This window comes from Syngnathoides biaculeatus, chromosome 22, assembly GCF_019802595.1.
Source record: "Syngnathoides biaculeatus isolate LvHL_M chromosome 22, ASM1980259v1, whole genome shotgun sequence".
In the NCBI taxonomy this organism is placed as follows: domain Eukaryota; kingdom Metazoa; phylum Chordata; class Actinopteri; order Syngnathiformes; family Syngnathidae; genus Syngnathoides; species Syngnathoides biaculeatus.
Window position 1 is genome coordinate 4,536,765 of NC_084661.1, and position 16,196 is coordinate 4,552,960.

General features: G+C 43.8%; 1 protein-coding gene across 1 annotated transcript in view; it reads left to right on the forward strand.

Annotated features, from left to right (window-relative positions):
* Positions 1-16,196, forward strand: part of ryr2a (ryanodine receptor 2a (cardiac)) — a 407,989-nt gene that overhangs the window by 277,012 nt on the left and 114,781 nt on the right. Inside the window, 5 exon segments of the mRNA XM_061810997.1 lie at positions 6-221; positions 313-585; positions 1,590-1,793; positions 1,872-2,186; positions 7,287-7,354. Coding sequence (XP_061666981.1) covers positions 6-221; positions 313-585; positions 1,590-1,793; positions 1,872-2,186; positions 7,287-7,354 — 1,076 coding nt within the window.

Consider the following 16,196-nt stretch of genomic DNA (forward strand, 5'->3'; position numbering starts at 1 on the left):
TAAAGGAGATTGGCTTCAATGTGGCGGTTTTGTTGACCAACTTGTCAGAGCACATGCCTCATGACAACCGGCTGCACACCTTCCTGGAGCTGGCACAAAGTGTTCTCAGCTACTTCCAACCCTACCTGGGTAGGATTGAGGTCATGGGCAGTGCCAAGCGTGTTGAGAGGGTCTACTTTGAGATCAGTGAGTCCAGTCGAACACAGTGGGAGAAACCTCAGGTAAGATTTTAATTCATATTCTTTTTCTTTTTTCTGATCTTTCATGTTCAACCTAGTCAAGTCTTTTTTTCTACATGTAACCAAATTTTAGGTTAAAGAATCTAAGCGCCAGTTCATATTTGATGTGGTAAATGAAGGAGGCGAGAAGGAAAAGATGGAATTGTTTGTGAATTTCTGTGAGGACACCATCTTTGAAATGCAACTGGCTGCTCAGATGTCAGACACTGGCGAGCGCTCATCTGTGAAAGAGGACAATGAGCAAGAGAAGCCAGATGTGGAAAATCCAGAGACAAGCTTCTTTTCAGTTACCACGGTTCACATGGCACTAATAGCACTGCACTTCAGTTTCATGCTATTTATTAAGGTCAGGCTCCTTAATTCAGAACTAAATTTTTAAGAGAGTTGTAGAGTTTCTCAAAATTGTGAATATTGAGATTATTAATAACAGCATTAATCCAACTGTATTAAGTGGACATTGCAAATTCAAGGTTAGTCTTGAGAACTAATTTAAGAAACCTGGGTTAATCGGTTACAAATATCTACTATGCACTATGCCCTTCACATAGCACACTTTATGCCCAAGTAGTCTCATGATCACAAGATCATTTAAAAAATCTTTACATGTATTTAAGCACCATTTTACTAATCAATCAATAAAACTTCTTTTTTTTCTTTTCTTTTCTTCTTTTTATTTTCTTCTTTTTTCTTTTTTGTACAAAACGTTTGTAGCATAGGTTTTTTCTATCTCTGTCTCTCTTTCTCTCTCTCTCTCTCTCTCTCTCTCTCTCTCTCTCCTCTCTCTCTCTCTCCTCTCTCTCTCTCTCTCTAATAATGGTGGTGCAGCTTTAGAGCGTTGGCCTCACATTTCTGAAGACCTGGGTTCAAAATACTGGACCCGTCTGTGTGGAGTTTGCATGTTCTCACCATGCCTGCATGGGCTTTCTCCGGGCACTTCGATTCCCTTCCACATCCCAAAAACATGCATAAATTGGAGACTCGAAATTGCCCCAAAGTGTAATTGTGAGTGCAACTGTTGTCTGTCTCTATGTGCCATGCGATTGGCTGGCAATTAATTCAGGGTTTACCCTGCCTCCTGTCCGTTGACAGCTGGCATACGCTCCAGCACTGCCGCAAACCTCATGAGGCTAAGTGGTTCACAAAAGGGATGCGTTATGAATGTGACCAAAACAATTATTTTTCAAATTGTCTGGATCACAATTATTAATAATAATACCTAATCATTAATAATGTTTGTTTTCCAAATAAATTTGCAATGTTACGTCAGTGTATAATTACTGAATATATAAATAGTATTGTAAGTGCGCCAGCATTAACATACAGGTTGACAGATTCCATCTCATTTCTCAGGTGCTGTCCATGAAGAGTTTGAAGAAGCAAATGAAGAAGCTAAAGTGTATGACGTCAAAAGACATGGTGACAGCACTGGTTTCATTCTATTGGTCTGTATTGCAGGACCTTTTCCATATTGGATTCAGTGTGCTCCGAGGATTTTTCAGAATTTTCTACAATAATATAGGAGGTAATCTGGTTGATGGGGCCAAGAGGATAAAGGTATAGAGTTGACATAGAGCTGTCTATTCATTGTCAACACTTTGAAATAAAACTTAACTAAAATGCCACTCTCCTCAGGTATCTGGGCTACTCACTAAAATGCCGGACCCCTCCCAGGATGGAATCAGGTTGAAGGGGAAAGACAAAGAGAGAAAATCATCTAACAGGAGCTCAGTGAAGGAGGACTTGTCTTACTTGACTGTCAATACCAGTGACACTGAGCTGCTGTCAGACATTTTTGGCCTGGACTTACGGAGAGAGGGAGGACAATATAAAATAAGTCCTCACAACCCCAATGCCAGTCTCAATGAAATTTTCAAAATCCCGCTTCCTCCTCCGTCCCTTTGTGCTACCTCAGCAGCACCTTCTCATGAGCTCAGACAAATGGATCAGGTGAGGATGGAAAAAAATACTTAACAGGTCCAGACACTGAAATGTCTGAAAATGATAAATTCTTATATTCGTTCACTCATTCATTTTCCGAGCGCCTTATCCTGCTTCTGGAGCCTATCTCAGCTGTCAACGGGCAAGAGGCAGAGTACACCCTGAACTGGTTGCCAACTAATTGCAGGGCACATCGAGACAAACAACAGTCACACTCACAATCACACCTAAGGGTAATTTAGAGTCCCCAATTAATGCATGTTTCTGTGATGTGGGAGGAAACCATAGTTACCAGAAAAACTCCACAGGCGGGGATGGGATTTGAATCCCGGTCCTCAGAACTGTGAGGCCAACCCTCTAACCAGTTGTTCCACTGTGCCACTACTATAATAATAGTAATTTTTCCCCGATGTGTTTTTTTTAAGATTTTACTTTAAATTTAATTTATTTAATTTATGTTTTTTTCCCCCGTGCCTGTGTGGGTTTTCTCTGGGCACTCCAGTTTACTCCCACATCCCCAAAACATGCAACATTAATTGGATACTCTAAATTCCACCGAGGTGTGAGTGGGAGTGCATCTGTTTTCTCCATCCATCCATTTTCTTAGCTGCTTATGCTCACAAGGGTCGCGGGAGTGCTGGAGCCAATCCCAGCTGTCAACGGGCAGGAGGCAGGGTACACCCTGAACTGGTTGCATGCCAATCGCAGAGCACTTAGAGTCAACCACCCGCACTCACAATCACACCTAGGGGGAACCAGCAGTACCAAAATCACCAGGCGTGAAGGCAGGCTCGTTAACGAGGCAGGGTTCGGCTCACAGAGTAGCAAGGACATAGGCAAAGGGTTGCGGGAACGTGGCATACTAGTACAACGATCTGGCAAGGACCAGACCGCACACGTGGCAATATATACATGGACCATAATCACTAGAACGAGATGCAGGTAAGCGCATCTATTCAGCAGAGCAGGTGCGCGCCGCATCGGGAACAGAGACACCCATGTCACCACATATTGACGGATTTTGCTCACTTGACTACACTTTCAGTGTGTGGTGGAAATGTAAGCTTTTTCTCCTTACATATGCAACCTGAAAATGGTCTTCTTTGTCTCATGGGCCCCACCATTTGGTAACATGCATGCTAACATTCAGTAGTTTGCATGTATGCTCTTCTATCTATGTAACCAGTGTGTTTAATTGTAGTTAATCGAAATATTCACTGAAAAAACCTAGATTTGATTTACACATAAGGCATGTTGTATTATAAAGTGCCATGTCCATTTTGGAGAAAATTAAATGTGCCTTATGGTTGTGAAAATACAGCACATATCATACATACGTGTTTTAAAACTGCATCAATTATTTGTAGATTTTTGGGAGTCACAGGGAGTAACCGCTCTGAAAAATGAGGGAAGAATGTACTTAGTTTATTTTAAAGTACAATATCCATCCATCCATCCATCCATCCATTTTCTTAGCTGCTTATCCTCACAAGGGTCGTGGGAGTGCTGGAGTCTATCCCAGCTGTCAACGGGCAGGAGGCAGGGTACACTCTGAACTGGTTGCCAGGCAAGAGCAGGGCACATAGAGACAAACAGCCGCACTCACAATCTCACCTAGTGGCAATTTTGAGTGTTGCATGGTTTTGTGATGTGGGAGGAAGCCCGGTGGAAACCCACGCAGGCACGGGGAGAACATGCAAACTACACATAGGGAGGGCTGGGATTGAACCCGGGTCCTCAGAACTGTGAAGCCAACGCTTTCCAGCTGAGCCACCGTGCCGCCCTAAATAATTTTAATTTATTAAAAAATTGCCCCGAGTTGTAATTGTCAGCGCGGCTGTTTGTCTCTATCTGCCCTGCGATTGGCTGGCAACCAGTTCAGGGTGTACCCTGACTCCTGCCTGTTGACAGCTGGGATAGGCTCCAGCACTCCCGCGACCCTTGTGAGGATAAGCACCTAAGAAAATGGATGATGGATGGATGGATGGACATTCCAAAAAAGCTGGGACAGGTGGCAAAAAAGACTGAGAATGTTGAGGATTGGATTTACGGACATGTTCCAGATGAAGCCGTAACGCCAGGCTTTCATCTTCTGGGGGGATCACAACATGGAGCTGGCAGGGAAATTGAAAAGCGGTGGGATATGCTTCGATACCCTGGACGTCACACAACTCAGCAAACAATGTAGCCCGCTTTTGGAGTTTCTGTTCTTGAATTGTAAGCCATTTTACTCATCGCATGGGTTTGCCTCGTTTATACACGTCAATGTCATTCACATTCCGCTCCAAGATAGCATGAATGCAGCACTGCTAATGCTCACCGAACAAGTAAACGAGATTGAGAGAGAAAACCCAGACAATCCACTCATGAGCCTTGTAGATTTTACAAAAGCTAAACTCACCCACAAACTCCCTTAATTCGCACAGCACATACAATGTCCGACGAGGAAAAAAAACACTGCATGTGCCCTGTGATTGGCAACCAATTCAAGGTTGTACCCTGCCTCCTGCTAGATAGACTCCAGCAATCCCGTGACCTTTATGAGGATAAGCGCCTCAGAAAATTGATGGATGGATGGATGGATGGATGGATGGATGGATGGATGGATGGATGGATGGATGGATGGATGGATGGATGTCATTCCCCGTACTTCCCTTGGCTCCTCTGATTATTGCTTAATCTACTTAACACCTACATACAGGCAAGAACTTAAGTGCGTGAAGCCATTGGTAAAATGTAGAAACCTTAGAAAAAGTAGACCAATGAGGCAAAATTAGAACATTTTTGACAGCACAGACTGAAGTGTCTTACACAATTCAGCATGGAGTCTAGATGAACACATGTATGCTGTTACTGCGTAAGCAAGTTTCTGTGGGGAGGTGTGTATACCAACAAAAACGTCTCGCACATTCAATAAAAAGCCATGGTTTACAGCCAGACTTGGGAAACTTTGCCTGGCTAAAGAGGTCACAAATTGTAGTAGGGATAGGGCCCTGTACAATCACACTCGAAACCAGGTGACTAAAGAAATAAACATTGTAAAAAGGGATTATGCAGCAAAGATGGAATACCACTTTGGTGCTAACGACTCCAAATCAGTCTGGCATGATTACAATCAATAACTAATTACATGCAGGAATCCCCCACAGTAGACAACTAGAATGGACTAGCCGACGACCTGAACAGAATTTAGAGTAGATTTGAAAAAGAGGTTTTGACTCCACACACCAACCAAGTCGCATCGCCGACCATTTCAACATCTCAGACTCCGCCGTTGGCCATCCATGACGCGACATGAGGTGGATCTTCAAACAACAAAAGATTAACAAAACGGTGGCCTAGACCTTGTGTTCCCATCCTGCCTCAAAGTCTGCATAAACCAACATGCTCCAGTCTTCACAAAGATCTTCAACAGGTCTGTAGAACTGTGTGAAGTACAGTGCCGACCTGCTTCAAATGCTCCACCATCATTCTGGTACCCAAGCAAAAGAAGAGACTGTAGACCTGTGTCCTTGACATCTGTGGACATGAAGTCCCTTGAACTTCTTGTGTTGGACCACCTCAAGAGTTTTCCCAGCTGGACCTAATGCAGTTTACCTACCGAGTTAATGGTCTGCGGATGATGCAGAAGAAGAATCCGGAAGACGAAGGAATACTTTCCATAAGCAGTTGTGAGCGACTTGGATGCTCGATTGATCAGGAAGACGGAGGAATACTTCCATACACAGCCGGTAAATGTATGGAAGTATTCCTCTGTCTTCCCGATCAACCCAGCTGCTGAGCTGCTCACGGCTGTGTATGGAAATATTGCTCCATCTTCCCGATCAACCGAGCGGCCGAGTGGCTGTGCCGCTCATGGCTGTGTATGGAAGTATTATTCCGTCTTCCAGATCAACCGATACTGCTATTTCTTCATCAGATGAGGATAAATCCAAAAAATCAGCGCTGGGCGTAAATGTTGTCCGATGTAATCGAGGCTTTGTTGGGGCACGTAACACGTCACATCCGTGCACGTAGGTCATGTGATTCGCAAAAATGGCAGTGCCCCTGAAAATTCGTAATTGAAAAAATCTTCTCAAAACACTATTGAAATGAGAGAAGACTTAACACCACATTGTCAAAATAGAGTACATATTATATGATCTATTGGATACATTGTCAATGCAAATCAGTGGATTTCCCCTTCAACAACAATCCAGAATTCATTTACATTTTCTTTCAGAAACAGCATTTCAATGTCACCCCACAAATTCTTGATTGGATTAAGACCCAGGGAATTGGGCTGGCCATTCCATGATATTAACTTTGTTGATTTGTCTTTGTTGTCCTCATCAGCATAAGGCAACATGACCTCTTCAAGTATTTTGACATATGCAAACCAATCCATTTTATCTGCTATGCTATAAATAGGCCCAACACCAATGTAGGAAATATATGACCATATCATAATGCTTGCACCACCACTTGCATCACTGTCTTCACTCTGTACTGTGGCTTGAATTCAGACTTTGAAGTTTGTCTCACAAACTGTTTATGGCCCCTGGACCCACAAAAAACAATTTTACTGTCATCAGTCCACAAAATGTTCCTCCATTTATCTTTAGGCCAGTTGATGTGTTCTTTGGCAATTTGTAGCCTCTTCTGTACAAGCCTTTTTTTAAACCTACGGACTTTGCAGGGGATTCTTGTAAATAGATGAGCTTCACACAAAGGTCTTCTTCCCCTTGTCACTGTACTTACAGGTAACTCCAGACTGTCTTTGATCATCCTGGAGCTGATCATTGGCTAAGCCTTTGCCATTCTGGTTATTCTGCGATCCATTTTGATGGTTGTCTTCTGTTTTCTGCCAAGTGTCTCTGGTTTTGCTCTCCATTTTAAAATAGTAGAGATTATTTTAGTTGAGCAGCCTAAAATTTTTCACACCTCTCTATAAGGTTCATCGTTAAATGGGGCACTGATAACTTGTTTGCCATGTATCAATAAAAACATAAAAATTCTGAAAATGTGGAATAATCTGGTTCATCACATTGGATTGTTTTTATTTTGAACGGTACTGTATTTAGCCAAAAAAGATGATAACTATTTTTAAACTTTTTTAATACATTTCAGTCCAAGAGCCCTTTCTTAGAGATGAAGAAGGAAGATGAAACAGAAAATGCGTGTCAAGGAAAGGAAAGGTAAGTATTAGCACATTTGATCTTTTCATTGTACAGTGAGAAACACGTTTTTTTTGGGGGGGGTGTCAATGCTAAAGTGGTGATTCAGCAATACGTCTCTACATCGTGGATCACCTATCGCTCATTCAAAGCATTCCGGATTTCTGCCCCCCCCACCCAAAAAAAAAACAAAAAACAAAAAAAACAAAGCCAGATCACTACATACTACATTACTGTACTGTATATTACAGGGGAATGCAATGCGCCATCCCTGGCATGCCGATGTGGACCAATGAAGCTAAATAAATAAAATACAATTAAAAAAACGCAGCATACATTAGTACACTACTGTAGCGGGAAGCCGCATTGATAGGGTAAAATGCGGCATCCCCAGCAAGATGACAAGGACCTCTGAAGCAAATAAATAAATAGAATCCATCCATTTTCTTCGCCACTTATCCTCAGCAGGGCCGCAGGGAGTGCTGGAGCCTATTCCTGCTGTCAACATACACCCTGAACTGGTTGCCAACCAATCCCACGGCACATAGAAACAAAGAGCCACACTCACAATCACACCTAGGGGCAATTTAGAGTGTCCAATTTATGTTGCATGTTTTTGGGATGTCGGAGGAAACCGGAGTGCCTAGAGAAAACATACGCAGGCATGGGGAGAACATGCAAATTCACACAGGCAGGGTCGGGATCGAACCCTGGGCCTCAGAACTGTGAGGCCAGCACTTTACAGCTGATCCACTGTCCCGCTTTATCATCAAAGTGGAAAATATTATTTGTAGTTATGATAACAATAACTATTTTAAAATGTGTTTTTTTTGTGTCAGTGGCACTTTAAATATCTTGTCTTTGTAGTGTATTCAATTAAATATACTGTCGGTAGGTTTGTAAATCATTGTATTATGTTTTTATTTAACACAACGTCACAACGTCATTGGAATTGGGGTTGTATAATGTTGTGTAATTAATATTTTTTAAGTTGGTTTTGTTGTGTTTGTTGTAGTTAGTCTGTCAGATTCATTACCGAGCTAACCTTTCACACTTCTAACGCACTGGTAATGTTATCTGAATTTTCTGGGATCAAAGTGTAACACGCATCTCCTGTCAGGTTCAGAGAAACACATAAACTACCTTGCAAGGCCAGAATGTAGTCCATGTCGCGTTTAAGTAGTGTTAGTCGATGGCTTCTTTAAGTGTTAGATAAGAGCTTGAACCCTTTGATCGTTTCATTAGCAAATCCCTGCAAACTATATATTATCAACGTGATCAGCAAAAAATGTCACACTGTACCTTAACAAAAATTCAATACCCCTTTTCTCTCCGAAATTAATTTACAATGATAAGCTTCCAAAGAATGGAACTTTTCCATTTCTCTTAATTCTGTAATTCTGCACTCCCTTATGATGCTTTTTCCCTGGTCCTTTTCCCCTTTTAATTGTTACGTTATAAGGAAGCCATAATGTTTCTGTATAGCAACAACCAGTCCAGCCAAAAGGCGAAAATTTATAAGCCTTCTATATTCTTGCATCTGAAAGCCAGTTGAACAACAGGGAGCTCCTAGATGCATTCTTTCAAGGGCTGTCCCCCGGGGTAAAGGACCAGCTGATCGCGCTGGACTTTCCGAAAGACCTGGACGCACAAATCACTCTCACTTTGAAAGTAGACAAACTCATGGATCGGGAGCAGGACAGCGCCTGGCAGAGAGACACACCTGCGCGTATCAGGGACGCAGATACTCCTCAAGGTACGTCTGATGAGGTGGTGAAGCCGAGGCAGCTGGGTCGCCCCTGCTTATCACCATAGTAATGCCTACGCCGGCAGAGGGACACACCTGCACGTATCAGGGACGCAGATACTCCTCAAGGTACGTCTGATGAGGTGGTGAAGCCGAGGCAGCTGGGTCGCCCCTGCTTAACACCATAGTAATGCCTACACCGGCAGAGGGACATAAGGTGACCCACTTCCCGGTGAAAACATCTGGTACCTCACTCCGAACCCTGACTAGGGTGCGTCTCAACCTCATTAAGGACATTCCGGACCAAGCACTTCCTCTTGTCACCCTGTGTTCGGGAGGACAGCCACTCAGGAAAACTGTGTTCATAGACTTGGGTTCGGAGGCCAATCTTTTAAATTCTGAGGTGGTCAAAAGCATGGGTCTAAAGACCTTCGCAATATAGTACCCCCGTAATGCTTACGCGGCAAATGTCAGTTTCCTCAGCAAAATAACGCACCGCACTCAGACGCTTACCCTGACATTTCAGGATTTACATTCGGAACGTATCACCTTCCATGTTTTAGAAACCATGGGCCATAACATAATCTTGAGGGGTCCCTGGATGAGAATACTGGACATGACCCCCATATTGACTGGATGACCGGAAAAATCAGGTCCTAGAGATTCAAGTGAGCACGTACGTGCCTTTTGTCGCAGGAAGAGGAGAGGAAAGTGGCCTCTCAAACCCCACGAGGTGAGCCGGACCTATCTTCTATCCCCTCCTTTTACCATGACCTGAGGGAAGTATATCCCAAGTTTAAGGCTACGTCGCTTCATCCTCACAGGCCATATAACGGCACCATTTACCTGCTGCACGGGTCCTCACCTCCTCGCAGGAGAGTATATTCTCTTTCAGGTCCGGAGCATCAACCCATGAAAGCATACGTGGAGGAGTCTACGGATGCAGACTTTTTTTTGTAGAAAAGAAGGGCAAGGCCCTGCGGCCCTGCATAGATTACCAAGGACTTAAGGACATCACAATAATGAACAGGTACCCTCTCCCCCACATTGCTACAGCCTTCGAATTTCTGAAGGAGCCAAGGTTTACACCAAGCTGGATTTGAGAAATGCGTACCACCTCGTGTGGATAAGAGAGGGGATGAGCGGAAAACAGTTTTGAAAACGCCCATGGGGCATTATGAATATTTGGTGATGCCGTTAGGACTTACAAATGCACCAGCCATATTTCAGAATTTTGTCAATGATGTTTTACGCAAAATGCTTAACATATGTGTTTTTGTGTACCTAGACAACATCCTGATTTTTTTTCCACCGACTGAATAATCTCATTTCAGGCACGTTTGTGCAGTGCTACAACAGTTATTGAAAAGTGTGAGTTCACCAACCCTCCATATCATTCTCGGGCTTTATCTTGCCGGAGGGAGAGATACCCATGGATCCCAGCAAGGACGAGGACGTTCTTCATTGGCCCACTCCGACTACCCGCAAGGAGGTGCAGAGGTTTATTGGATTAACCAACTTCTACCGCAAATTAGTCTGAAACTTTAGTACGGTTGCAGCCCCATTGCACACACTAACCTCACCCCATACTTCCTTCGTTTGGAACCCGGCCTGCCAGGTGGCCTTCCGTAAACTCAAGGCCATCTTTACATCAGCTCCGCTTCTTACCTTGCCCGATCCAGATAGGCAGTTTGTTGTCGAGGTTAATGCGTCGGATTCAGGGATAGGGCCGGTTCTCTCACAGAGAAGGCCCTAAAACCTATCTAAAAAAAAACTAACTCCAGCAGAATGAAATTACGACATTGGAGACCACGAACTTCTAGCACTCAAGACAGTGATGTCGGAATGGAAACATTGGTTAGAGGGGGCACAGGTCCCATTTTTGGTATTAACTGACCACAATAATTTAGAATATATTGGGTCAGCCATGAGGCTTAACGCTAGGCAAGCTAGATGGGTACTCTTCTTTATGCGGTTTCGCTTTGTGATGACCTATTAGCCGGGATCAAAGAATGAGAAACCCAATGCGCTGTCGCGTGTGCATGAAGGGGAAAAACTGAGTCTGACCCCTAGTCTATCCTCCCTGAGCCATGTTTCATCTCACTCTCCACCTGAGAAGTTGAAACTCAAGTCAAAGGACTCTAGTAGTTCTGAAGGCTGCCCCGATGACGGGCTTTATGTTGTTCCCCTGCTAAAAGGAACAGTAGATGACTGGTCCCACACCAATCGCACAGTGTGTCACCTCGGCATGGCCAAAACAGAGTCTGTCATAGAGCAAGGTTTCTGGTGGCCAAACATAAAAAAGACGTGTTAAGGTTGCACGTCCTTCCCGCTTGATGTGGTTTCCGACAGAGGGGCCCAGTTCATTTCCCGGTTCTGGAAAGTGTTTTGTTCTCTTATAGGGGCCACCATTAGTCTTTCCTCAGGCCATCACCCGGAAACCAATGGCCAGACCGAGCGCGTTAATCAGGACTTGGAAGTGGGCCTCCGGTGTCTCGCCTCTCGTGAACCATGCTCATGGAGCCAACAGTTGATCTGTGTTGAATACGAGCATAACACTCTTCCCTCAGTGTCCACTGGCATGTCCCCCTTTCACAATGTGCACGGTTATGCACTCTCTCTCTTCCCGTAGATTCAAACTCGTCGGTGCCGTCTGTGTTGGCTGTTTTGAGGCACTGCAAGGGAATCTGGGAGCGAGCCGGACAGATGCTACAGCGCAAGGGGCTCTCCTATAAGGCCGCAGCGGAACGTAAGAGGGTGCCAGTTCCAGTCTACAGGCTGGGTCAACGAGTCATGGGGTTCTGCTAAGGGCATCCCACTAAAAATGGAATTGCAGAAGCTCGCTCCCAGGTTCGTCAGTCTGTTCCCGATTACTAAATTAATCAATCCAGTCACGATGAGATTAAAACTCCCGAAGTCGATGCGGGTCCACCCGGCTTTTCGTGTTAGCCAGCTCAAACCTGCTCCAGTGTCCTTGTTGGTCTCGCCTGCCAGGCCCCCTCCTGGACGGGGGCCCTGTCTACACGGTACACACATGTTGGACTGGGAGGCCTACGGTCCCCAGGAGTGGTTGGGGCTTACTTACCGATTCGTGGTCAACCCCTCACTCAGTCAGGGCTTCCATGCATCGCATCCTGGGGCTCCTAGGCTGTCTGGGGACGGCCGTTTGGTACTGTCATGGGTGTGTCCGTTCCCAATGCGGCGCGCACTTGCTCCGATGAGCAGATGTGCTCACCTGCGTCTCGTTTTGGTGATTACTGTCCATGTATATATTGCCATGTATGCGGTCTGGTCCTTGCTGGATCGTCATACTACTATGTCACGTTCCCCGAACAATTTGCCTATGTCCTTGCTACTCTGTGTACTGAACCCTGCCTCATTAATGACTGATTTTGGTACTGCTGCTTCTTTGGACTGCTAGCAGACGCTTTCCGAACTGTACCTGATCTCGTGAGTCATGCATTTTGGGTTCACCCTCGTGTTCAAGTCATGACACTAATGTACGATTCGTTACTTGCAATGTCACCCACTCGGCCTCCGCTGGGCCTCCGCTGGGCCTTGTCTCGCAAAGAGAAAGTCAATGAATATGTCTTAAGCCTTTCTCCGAATGGATGTACCTTAGACGTCATCAGGTAATATACACACTCGGAAATTCCCATTAATCTAACAATGTGACCCGTTTGAACAAAAACAAATTGTTAATTCCACTGGCTTCACCGCTATCAAATCTAGTACAGTGGATTGGAGATCCTCATGTTTTCCTAGCAGGTTTAAATACTGTAAATCTCATATCTAATCACATTCTTTACTGCCCACTCTGATATTATTGTCATACCATATCAGGTAATGTGGTGTAGGATTGCCATGCATGAAAGCTAACCTGGCTGTTGGCAATGGCATAGCAATGGAATCGGTGCAATTTTGAAAATGGACAGCTATTTACTGGAAGGAGAAACCCTGACCAAACATGGTGCTTTGCCTACATCAGACTCTAATTGAATGCTTCAGCTGCTGAAAACACATATTTCTACCTGCCCAAAGGTCATCGCTTTTATTGGCAAAGAGTCAAAACCAAAAGCATTCCATTTAGTTTGCCATTTTTTAAAACCATTTTATTTTTATCATTTATTATTCCCAACCTTTTCCGTGATCAATTTGGGTTCATTAACTGTCTCAGAATTGACAGTCTGTGGCACAGCCACAGTCTCCATAAAATTAGTGCCTGTACTGTACTCTCATTTGTGTATCTTTTCCTAATAGAGATAGAAGTTGTCTGAACTTTTGGAAGAATCTGTAATTTTGAAAAAAAAAAAAAAAAAACACAAAAATGGTCACAAATAGCCATATCCTTAATATTGATCGATAGAATTTCAACATCCTTCGACATTACCAGGTCTAATATGTGACTTTGAGTGTGAGTTGGACTCGTAATGTTTAGAGAGGTTAAATCTGTCTCATATGGCATAAAGTTCTTTGGATGTTTTTTCCATGGTATTGTCAACATGAATGGTAAAGTCCCCTTTTATGACAAATTAGTTGTACTCAGTACAAATAACTGACAGCAGTTCTTAAAAATCCTCCATCTTTTTTCTATTGTATCTTGGAGGTCTATAAATTATTAAAACAATAACCCAATATAATTCCTTTACATTGAAATAATGATTTAAAAATAACGGCATTACCACCACCATTTTTATTTGTTCGACACCTGTTCATACAATTAAAATTTGCTGGTGTTGCCTCAATTAAAATGGTATTACAGCTACTCTCTGTTAACCACATGTCATTTAATGACAAAAAGTCTGGCTCATAGGTTGTAATGATGTCATTAATCAACATTGATTTGTTGCCCAGTGACCTGATATTAAAAAGAGCTAGTCTTGCAAAGATAGCTGGAGACAATGTTTTGATAGACTAATATTTTATCCTCGCTAAGTTAGAAGTTGTACTTTTTTTGTGCCATACCTCTTTGACCATCTTTCTGTCCCTTGTAATTACAGGGATGAAAAATGCCTGATTTCCATAGTGGTCAGAGTTATTCTAGCAAAATATCAGGCAGACGAGCATTTAAGAGTCTCATGAGTGGAGGAAGGGCATTTCGCATCTTAGTGAACAGTGGTTTCAGCCGTGGGGGGATGGAAGGTGTCATGATCCAGCCGCTTCAGCACGAGCTGTGCGGGTGCCCGCGCGGCTGCGCTAATTGGGAGCCGCACACCTGCGACTCATGCGGGCGGATCATCCCCTGTGTATATATAGGACCCGGTGACGACTGGTCTGCTGCCAGTTCGTTGAGCTTTATGTCCCATTCCAGCACTCTCGTATTCCTGATTGATCCTGTGTGTACCGACCTTCGTCCGTTCTCCGACCAACCTTGCAAGCCTGACTCCTTGATCCTTCTGCCTGCGTTGATTGTTTCCCCGTATACCGACTACTGCCTGCCCACTCATCTGCTCTCTTCGCCCGACGCCCCAACTACCGCTGCTGCACCGGACTGCCTGCTCGATCCCCGACCTCTGCATACAATAAACGTGTCTTTTCTTGAACTACCTTGCGTCTTCCGAGTTCCTGCATTTGGGTCCTACTCTCGTTTCCGATGGGAGGTGACAGAAGGAAGATCTTAGCATGTTATGGCTGGACTCCATCCTTGACATTAGTCTTTATCTTAATCATCAGACCCAACATTACATTCAGGCTGGGACTAGGGGAGCCAATGTCTACTGCAGATTGTTTGATGGTCATAGTCATCGAGGGGAAATTCTGATGCTTGGATAGCTCCAATGGGGCAAGAAGAGGTGTGGCGTTTTAAAGTGCTGGCACATTGCATTTGTCATTTGCTCTTCTGATTGTTCGGATGATCCAAATTAGTCTGCATGCACCTCATCTCGCCTTTTCTCTTGTTCCTCTGATTGTTTGGGTACAACTTGTCCTTTTGTCCTTAGTTTTTATCAGCATTTTCTTTACAGGGCTGTGAAAGACGCACACAGTAAAAAATGTTGGCAGCAAATAACTTAACCCCTTGTCTATTTAGACAGAAACGGTCTGGTTTGTAAAGATGTTTACACTCCCAAAAAAGGCAGAAATTGTCTATTAAACTCACAGATAGTGCAGTACACACTTCGCTTAACCATTTATTCAATTGACGGAGCTTCGAGAAACATTGATCCCCAGATCGTACAAGTAGGAGAGGTCCACTTATAAAATTCTCAGCATCCAAACCTTGCACTTTTGTTAGGACAGCAATGAAATCTCGCTTCACTACTTCCTATTGCTGCTTAGGAACATCCAGGGCCCCTGTATGTATAATGACATATTTCACAGTTGGGTGCTGATCAGTGATCTCCATATCTTGAGAGATATCAGACACCTTGTCAATAGTAAAACACAGTACTTTGGTGTGCTTCTCACTGAAAAAGCATTTCACATCCTTGATGGCTCCATCACCAAGTATTAATGTTTGGGGTCCAAATTTTTTCTTTGATGATTTCATTTGGTACCGTTCAGTGGTGGTGGAGGTTGAGCATTCTTGGCCGGGGTCTTGTAAAAGTGGCTTAAATCTATTTGTACTCTAAGTTTGATGTCAATGTTTTGCTCTGACTCACATTCTTTTTTCTGTTCTTCGTTGTTACCACCATCCATGGCCGCTCACTCAATGTTGAGGCAGCCTGCAATGCAGGCCAACCAGATTCCTCAGTAATCTCCTGGTACTGATGTGTATTCCATTTTAGATATATCCCATATTTTTGGGCTTTGCTCCCAGTAAATTCCAGGGAGAACTGCTGGAGGATCCATTATTGTTTCCACAGTCCATTTCTGTCTTCGTTGTTGAGCTTTGTGGCTGTCAATTAACATACCTCTGCTCCCCATTTTGAGACATCGGTAGAGTGGTTTAATTTCCCGACTGTCCACTTACATCTACATAGACGGCAGATTTTCAATTTCAGATTGACACCTGTAATGTTTTGGCTACAGTTATTGTTTGAACTTTGATCTTGAAATTCCTTTGACAAACAAACACTGTAACTAGAGGTGATTGATGCACTTGTGCTGGAGTGAGGAATAAAGAAAGAAACCACTTGTGAAACTCAAGAGCAAGTATCATCCCGTTATTTTTAGATT